This window comes from Pristiophorus japonicus, chromosome 9 (assembly GCF_044704955.1).
Source record: "Pristiophorus japonicus isolate sPriJap1 chromosome 9, sPriJap1.hap1, whole genome shotgun sequence".
In the NCBI taxonomy this organism is placed as follows: Eukaryota; Metazoa; Chordata; class Chondrichthyes; family Pristiophoridae; genus Pristiophorus; species Pristiophorus japonicus.
Window position 1 is genome coordinate 223,150,268 of NC_091985.1, and position 9,159 is coordinate 223,159,426.

General features: G+C 45.4%; 1 protein-coding gene across 1 annotated transcript; it reads right to left on the reverse strand.

Moving 5' to 3' along the window:
• Positions 1–397: 397 nt before the first annotated feature.
• Positions 398–8,702, reverse strand: LOC139274162 (EEF1A lysine methyltransferase 3-like). Its single transcript, XM_070891201.1, has 3 exons — positions 8,547–8,702; positions 4,589–4,700; positions 398–828 (listed from the first exon to the last, which is right to left on the reverse strand). The coding sequence occupies exons 1-3, from the start codon at positions 8,700–8,702 to the stop codon at positions 398–400; spliced, it is 699 nt and encodes a 232-aa protein (XP_070747302.1).
• Positions 8,703–9,159: the final 457 nt, after the last annotated feature.

Sequence of the window (9,159 nt, forward strand, 5' to 3'; positions counted from 1 at the left end):
TTCCATTGTGAGACTTTTACCTGTATCCACCCTATTAACATCATAGAATCGTAGAATGGTTATAGCACAGAAGGAAGCCATTCGGCCCATCGAGCCCGTGCCACTCGCTGCAAGAGCATTTCAGCTAATCCCACTCACCTGTCCTTTCCCCATAGCCCTGTAAATATGTTCCCTTAAGCTACTCATCCAATTTCCTTTTGAAAGCCACAATTGAGTCTGCCTCCACCAGCCTTTCAGGCCGTGCATTCCAGATCCCAAAAACTCGCTGCGTAAATCAAAGTTCTTACTCGTGCTGCCTTTGGTTCTTCTGCCAACCACCTTCCATCTATGTCCTCTGGTTCTCGACCCTTCCACCAATGGGGATAGTTTCTCTCTATCTACTCTGTCTAGACCCCCTTCATAACCCCTCATTATTCTTCTCACCACCCTCCCATTGAGCTTCAGGGCCTCTTTTGGTGATCCTGTAAATGTTGATTTCTTGTTTCGGCACTCTGTGAATAATCTCAGAGTTAAAATGCAGTGGAATGAGTTTCTCGTGGAACTCCAGTGCCCCCATGGGTTCATACATCCTGGAAGATAAGTAGATGACTGTCTTGTGGTTGCTCAGGTATTGAAGGGTTTTGATTAGTGAGAGGGCTTCACGAGGCTGGTAGACGATGTCTGAACCTAAGATGATGTCGTAGTCTGTGGGAAACTGCTCCTGGTCCTTACCCCATGAGAGAGCAGAGACCTTTGAGCGCTGGATAATGTCACTGGGGATGTTGCTGGCGATGTTGTATTCAATCTGATGCAAAACGATTGGCTGATCTGTCAATGTTACATCGCCACCTGCCCAAAGAATATGAAAGAATCATTTTTTTTATTCGTTCCTGGGATGTGGGCGCCGCTGGTAGGGCTGGCATTTATTGGCCATCACCTTAATGGATTACATAGGATATACGGCGCAGAAACATGGGATTTGGCCCAACCAGCCCATGCTGCAGTTTATGCTCTACTCGAGCCTCCTCCCATCTTTCCTCATCTAAATCTATCAGCATAACCATAATATCCCCATATCCTTTGATTCCTTTAATATCTATCAATCTCAGCCTTGAATTTACACAGCGATTGAGACTCCCCAGCCCTCTGGGGTAGAGAATTCCAAAGATTCACAACCCTCTGAGTTAAGAAGTTTCTTCTTGTCTCAGTCCTAAATGGCCGACTCCTTATTCTGAGACTGTGACCCCTGGAACTAGACTCTCCAGCCAGGGGAAACATCCTCCCTGCATCTACCCTGTCAAGCCTGTCAGAATTTTATATGTTTCAGTCAGACTACTGCTAATGCAGTACCCTTGTTTAAGAAGGGAGAAAGGGATAGGCCAAGTAATTACAGGCCTGTCAGCCTAATGTCAGTGGTAGGAAAATAATTGGAAAACATTCTGAAAGACAGGATAAATATACATTTGGAAAGACAAGGATTAATTAGGGACAGTCAGCACGGATCTTTTAAGGGAAGATCATGTTTGACTAACCTGATTGAATTTTTTGAGGAGGTAACCAGGAGGGTTAATGAGGGTAGTGCATACGATGTAGTGTATATGGACTTTAGCAAAGCTTTTGATAAGGTCCCACATGGTAGACTGGTCACGAAGGTTAAAACCCATGGGATCCAGGGCAAAGTGGCTAGTTGTATCCAAAATTAGCTTAGAGGTAGGAAGCACAGGAAATCATTGATGGATGTTTTTGTGACTGGAAGGATGTTACCAGTGGGGTTATGCAGGGCTCAGTACTGGGTGCCTTGCTTTTTGTGGTATACATCAATGATCTAGATTTGAATGTAGGGAGTATGATTAAGAAGTTTTCAGATGACATTAAAATGGCTGTGTGGTTGATAATGAAGAGGAAAGTCATGGAATGCAAGAGGATATCAATCTACTGGTCAGGTGGGCAGAGCAGTGGCAAATGGAACTTTATTTTGAGAAGTGTGAGATAATGCACTTTGGGAGGGCTAATATGGAAAGGGTATACACATTAAGCGATAGGCCATTTAAAAGTGTAGATGAACAAAGGGACCTTGGAGTGCTTGTCTACAGATCCCTGAATGTAGCAGGCCAGGTAGATAAGGTAGTTAAGAAGGCATATGGAATGCTTGCCTTCATTGGCTGGGGCATAGAATATAAGAGCAGGGAGGTTATGCTTAAATTGTATAATACTTTGGTTAGGCCACAGCTGGAGTACCGCGTGCAAAAAGCAAGGACGTGATTGCACTAGAGACGATGCAGAGTAGATTTACTAGGATGATGCCTGGAATGGAGAATCTTAGCTATGGGGACAGATTGGATAGGCGGGGTTTGTTCTCATTGGAGCAGAGGAGGTTGAGAGGATACCTCATTGAGGTGTACAAAATTTTGAGGGCCTGGATATAGTGGATAGCAAGGGCCTATTTCCCTTGGTGGAACGGTCAATTACGAGGGGGCATAGTTTTAAGGTGGGTGTTGGAAGGTTTTGAGGGGAGGCTTCTTCACGCAAAGGGTTGTGGGGGTCTGGAACTCACTGCCTGGAAGTGTGGGGGTGCAGAAACCCTCATCACATTTAAAAGGTGCTTGAATGGGCACGTAAAATGCCGTAACTTGCAGGGTTACGGACCTAGAGCTGGTAAGTGGGATTAGACTGGATCCCTCTTGTTGGCTGGTGTCGATACGATGGTAAGTACTGCAGGGAATCGAATATGGCCAGGGTGATCTCCTGGACTAGTTTTGATCGCTTGGATGGGTTGGAGTGGAATTTTCCCAGATTTTTTTCCCTCTGTTGGCCTGAGTTTTAATCTGTTTTTTGCCTCTCCCAGGAGATCACGTGGCTCCAGTTGGGGTGGAGTGTAGAGTGTTTCGGTGCAATAGATGTTGCAGTTGTGTGGGGCGGACTGGTTGGGCTGGGTGCTCTTTACCTTTGCGCCACTGTTCATTGTTCAAAGGTTTATATGTAACCTTCAGGACTGCTGATTGAGGGCCATGCGGTTATTTTTCAGCTGACACGGCTCCGTCCGTGTTGTAGATTTCTATGTTTCTTCTATTTTTCTACCTCTCATTCTTCTAAACTCTAAAGAATATAGGCCTAGTCTACTCATCTAACTCTCTCAGCATAATCCTCTATTCTCTTCTCCCTCATATACTTGTCCAGCCTCCTCATTAATGGATCTATACTATCTACTTCAACCACTCCCCGTGGTAGTGAGTTCCACATTCTCACCACTCTCTGTGTAAAGAAACGTCTTCTGAAATCCCTCTTGGATTTCTTGGTGACTATCTTATATTGATGCCCTGTAGTTATGCTCTTCCCCACAAATGGAAACACTCTCTCTGTATCCGCTCTACCAAAACCTTTCACAATTTAGGTCACCCCGATGCTTTTTTCAAGTGAAAAGAAACCAAGCCTGTTCATCCTTTCTTGATATGTATAACCTCGCATGTCTGATATCAACCTTGTAAATCTTTGCACCCTCTCCAGCACCTCTATATCATTTTTATAATATGACGACCAGAACTATATGCGGTTCACCAAGTGTGGTCTCACCAAGGTTCAATACAGGTTTAGCATAACTTGCCTATTTTTCAATTCTATCCCTCTAGAAATAAACCCTAGTGCTTGGTTTGCTTTTTTACAGCCTTGTTAACCTGTGTCACAATGTTTAGTGATTTGTGTATTTAACTCTGAGATTTGTTCTTCTGCCCCACCTAGACTCGCACCCTCCAAGTAATAATCACTGAATGATAGAAATTTACAGCACTGAATGTGACCATTTCGGCCGATCGTGTCCACACCAGCCGACAAACAGCTGTACAGCCGAATCCCACTTTCCAGCTCTTGATCCATAGCCTTGTAGGTTACGGCACTGAAAGTGTACATCGAAGTACTTTTTAAATGTGGCAAGGTTTTCTGCCTCTACCACCCTTTCAGACAGTGAATTTCAGACTCCCACCACATTCTGGGTGAAAAAAATCCTCTCAATTCCACTCTAAACCTGCTACAAATTACATGGAATCTATGCCCTGGTTGTTGACCTCTGTGCTAAGGGAAATAGGTCCTTTGTATCCACTCTATCTAGGCCCCTCAAAATTTTATACACCTGAATCATGTCTCCCCCAGTCTCCTCTGTTCCAAAGAAAACAACCCCAGCCTATCCAATCTGTCCTCATAGCTAAGATTCTCCACTCCCGGCAACATTCTCCTAAATCTCCTCTGTACCCTCTCCAGTGCAATCACATTCTTCCTGTAACGTGGTGACCAGAACTGCACGCAGTACTCTAGCTGTGGCCTAACTAGTGTTTTATACAGTTCAAGTATTCCGTATGCCATCTTAGCCACCTTATCTACCTGTCCTGCTACCTTCAGGGATCTGTGGAACTGCATCCATGATCCCTTTGTTCCTCTACACTTCACAGTGTCCGACCATTTATTGTGCATTCCCCTTCCTCGTTCGCCCTCCCTAATTGAAAGTGACCTCACTATTCTTCCCACCAAAATGTGCTACTTCACATTTATCTGTGTTGAACTTGTGTCAGTTTCTACCATGGTACTTACAATGGGCTATCGCTTGGAGTCTTTCACTCACCCAGCAAGGTGGCAAGGATCCCAACGATCCCAGTGCCTGAGCCCAATTCAATCACCTTCTTCCCAGAAAAGTTCAGCTGCTCCATCTCAAAGTACTGGCAGAGAACAATGCCCTGAAATTAAGAAAGCAAATGGTATGTTGACCTTTATTACAAGAGGATTTGAGTGTAAGAGTAAAGACGCTTTACTGCAATTATATAGGGCCCTGATGAAACCGCACCTGGAGTATTGTGTACAGTTTTGGTCTCCTTACCTAAGGAAAGATATACTTGGCATTGAGGGAATGCAACTAAGGTTCACCAGACTGATTCCTGGGATGGGAGATTTTCCTATGAGGAGCGATTGTGTAGAATGGGCCTATATTCTCTAGAGTTTAGAAGAATGAGAGGTGATCTCATTGAAACATACAGAATTCTTACAGGGCTTGACAGGGTGGCTGCAGGGAGGATGTTTCCTGTGGCTGGGGAGTCTAGAACCAGGAGTCACAGTCTCAGAATAAGGGCTTGGCCATGTAGGACTGAGATGAGGAGGAACTTCTTCATTCAGAGGATTGTGAATCTTTGGAATTCTCCACTCCAGAGAGCTCAGTCGTTGGGTATATTCAAGACAGAGGTCAATAAATATTTGGATATTAAGGAAATAAAGGGATATGGGGATAGTGCAGGAAAATGGAGTTGAGGTAGAACATACACCCATGATGTTATTGAGGGTGGAGCTGGCTCGATGGGCCAAATGGCCTCCTCCTGTTCCTAATTCTTATGTTCTTATGTAAATAACATGTTGAATTAACATTAGAAATGTCTCATTAGAAACATTTCTGCAATACAGTACATGCTGCAAGGGAAGGGGTCAACTCCAGTAAATAGTTCCATGTGGATATAAATCCAATATTTGGCTCCAAGTAGGATTTAAAAAATTGGAACGTGATGTCAGGAAGGATGTAATCTCAATACATGGTGCCAAGGATTGTGTATACAGCACGCATGGTGCTAAAGAGGGTGGGGAATCAGTACATGATGCAATTGAGAGTAGTAACCTAAGGCACGGTGCCAGAGTGTAGATAGAGATTTCACCAATCTGTGCACCATGCCAGGGAAGTTATATCTGTGCTCCTCCACTTCTGTGGTCTTGAGCATCCTGAATTTCCATCGCACCACCATTGGCAGCCGTGCCTTCAGCTGCCTAGGGTCCTAAGCTCTGGAATTCCCTCCCCAACCCTCTCTGCTCCTTCCGTTCCTTCTTTAAGACCCCTGTTAAAACTGACCTCTTTGACCAAGCTTTTTGTCATCTGTCTTAATAGCTCCTTATGTGATGCTGTGTCAAATTTTGTTTGATAATTCTCCTGTGAAGCGCCTTGGGATGTTTTGCTAACTTAAAGGTGCTATATAAATACAAGTTAATGTTGTTGTCCCTCTCTCTCTCCCTCTCTGACCCTTTGTGTCTTTCTCTCTCTCTGTGACCCCTGTCTCTCTCTCCGTCCTATCCGTGTTTCTCTCTTTCTTTTATTCGTTCCAGGGAAGTGGGCGTCACTGGCAAGGCATTTATCACCCATCTCTAATTGCCCTGGAGAAGGTGGTGCTAAGCCGCCTTCTTGAACTGCTGCAGTCCCATATATATCCATGTGTAGATTCTTTGTGTCCTCTTCATAACTTTGGGCTTATGGTTCCCAAAGCTCTCCACCATTGGGGATTCTGCACCTCATGCCTGCGCCTGCTGCAGTCTAATGGATGGAGATTCCTAAGATAATGTAACAGAACCAGTATTACAATATCAGGTGATTGACGGGATGGTAGAAGGTGAAGAGGATGGACCTGGGTTTTTCCCCATCTAGCAATCCTGATGTTCTGATGTACATCCAACAACAACAGCAACAACAACAGCTTTTATTTAGATAGCACCTTTAAAGTAGAGAAACGACCCAAGGCGCTTCACAGGAGTATCATGCAATAAAAATTTGACACCGAGCCGCAAAATTATCGCAGGTGACCAAAAATTTGGTCCAAGAGGTAGGTTTTAAGGAGCATGTTGAAAGAGGAAAGAGAAGTAGAGAGGCGGCAAGGTTTAGGCAGGAAGTTCCAGTGCTTGTGGCCTAGGCAACAGAAGGCACGGCCCCAATGGTTGAGCAATTATAATGAGCGATGCTCAGGAGGGCTGGATTAGAGGAGCGCAGACATCTCTGGGATTGTGGGGCTGGAGGAGATCACAGAGATTGTAGGGGTAAGGGCATGGAGGTTTTTGAAAACAAGGATGAGAATTTTGAAATCAAGGCATTGCTTAACAGGAAGCCAGTAGGTCAGCGGGCACAGGGGTGATGAGTGCGCGGGACTTGGTGCGAGTTAGGAAAGGGGCAGCAGATTTTTGGATGACCTCAAGTTTATGTAGGGTAGAATGTGGGATGACATGATAGGTCCAAGTCAGCATGGATTTGTGAAAGGAAAATCATGCTTGACAAACCTTCTGGAATTTTTTGAGGATGTTTCCAGTAAAGTGGACAAGGGAGAACCAGTTGATGTGGTATATTTGGACTTTCAGAAGGCTTTCGACAAGGTCCCACACAAGAGATTAATGTGCAAAGTTAAAGCACATGGGATTGGGGGTAGTGTGCTGACATGGATTGAGAACTGGTTGTCAGACAGGAAGCAAAGAGTAGGAGTAAATGGGGACTTTTCAGAATGGCAGGCAGTGACTAGTGGGGTACCGCAAGGTTCTGTGCTGGGGCCCCAGCTGTTTACATTGTACATTAATGATTTAGATGAGGGGATTAAATGTAGTATCTCCAAATTTGCGGATGACACTAAGTTGGGTGGCAGTGTGAGCTGCGAGGAGGATGCTATGAGGCTGCAGAGTGACTTGGATAGGTTAGGTGAGTGGGCAAATGCATGGCAGATGAAGTATAATGTGGATAAATGAGAGGTTATCCACTTTGGAAGTAAAAACAGAGAGACAGACTATTATCTGAATGGTGACAGATTAGGAAAAGGGGAGGTGTAACGAGACCTGGGTGTCATGGTACATCAGTCATTGAAGGTTGGCATGCAGGTACAGCAGGCGGTTAAGGAAGCAAATGGCATGTTGGCCTTCATAGCGAGGGGATTTGAGCACAGGGGCAGGGAGGTGTTGCTACAGTTGTACAGGGCCTTGGTGAGGCCACACCTGGAGTATTGTGTACAGTTTTGGTCTCCTAACTTGAGGAAGGACATTCTTGCTATTGAGGGAGTGCAGCGAAGATTCACCAGACTGATTCCCGGGATGGTGGGACTGACTTATCAAGAAAGACTGGATCAACTGGGCTTGTATTCACTGAGTTCAGAAGAATGAGAGGGGACCTCATAGAAACGTTTAAAGTTCTGACGGGTTTAAGACAGGTTAGATGCAGGAAGAATGTTCCCAATGTTGGGGAAGTCCAGAACCAGGGGTCACAGTCTAAGGATAAGGGGTAAGCCATTTAGGATCGAGATGAGGAGAAACTTCTTCACCCAGAGAGTGGTGAACCTGTGGAATTCTCTACCACAGAAAGTAGTTGAGGCCAATTCACTAAATATATTCAAAAGGGAGTTCGATGAAGTCCTTACTACTTGGAGGATCAAGGGGTATGGCGAGAAATCAAGAAGGGGGTACTGAAGTTGCCTGTTCAGCCATGAACTCATTGAATGGCGGTGCAGGCTAGAAGGGCTGAATGGCCTACTCCTGCACCTATTTTCTATGTTTCTATGTAATGCGTTGGAATAGTTGCGTCTAGAGGTAACAAAGGCATGGATAAGGGCATCAGCAGCAGATGAGCTGAGGCAGGGGCGGAGACGAGCGATGTTACGGAGGTAGAAGTTAGCAAACCCACCGCACCAAAAAGCTTCAGCAGCTTGGGATATGGGGGCAAGGGCCGTAACTCGAGGTGTTTGCAGTAGAGGGCAGAGGCTCTGGATTTTGCTTTTGCTCCTTCAATTCTCAAACACTGGACTTACCGGTTGCCAGATAACCGCTGATATCCCAAGGCATCTGCTCCAGTCTCGGGTGATCCTCATTTCATAGCCGCAAAACTGGTGGCGGGTTGTGAGACTCTTGACCTCCTCCTTGTGGTCGGAGCTAGAGGAAGACTGCTTCTCCTGCTGGCCTTGCATTATCTGCTCTAGTGTCCAGGCAGGTTCACTCCAGGGATCCAGAGGTGAACCTGTCTCAGCTTCAGATTTATGCCCTTGCAGTCCCCAGGACCGACAGTGGATGACACTCTGATCTGGAAACACAAGGAACTTCAATTTTTAGCCTTTCCCATCTCTTCCCCCCAATAGTTTTGCCCGGGACACATTAAAAGGTTGTTCAAGAGCTTTTCAAGTGTCCTCATTACTGTAATGAGCAATAAAGTCAGTTTATATAAAAAGAAAGAAAGAAAATAAATGGACTGCTCCATTAGCTGAGGAGTTGTGAATAGCGCTGAGCATTGTGCAACCATCAGCAAACATCCCCACTTCTGACCTTATGTTGGAGGGAAGATCATTGATGAAGAAGCAGCTGAGGATGGTTGGGCCTAGGACACTGCCCTGAGGCACTCCTGTAGTGATGTCCTGGAGCTGTGATAAT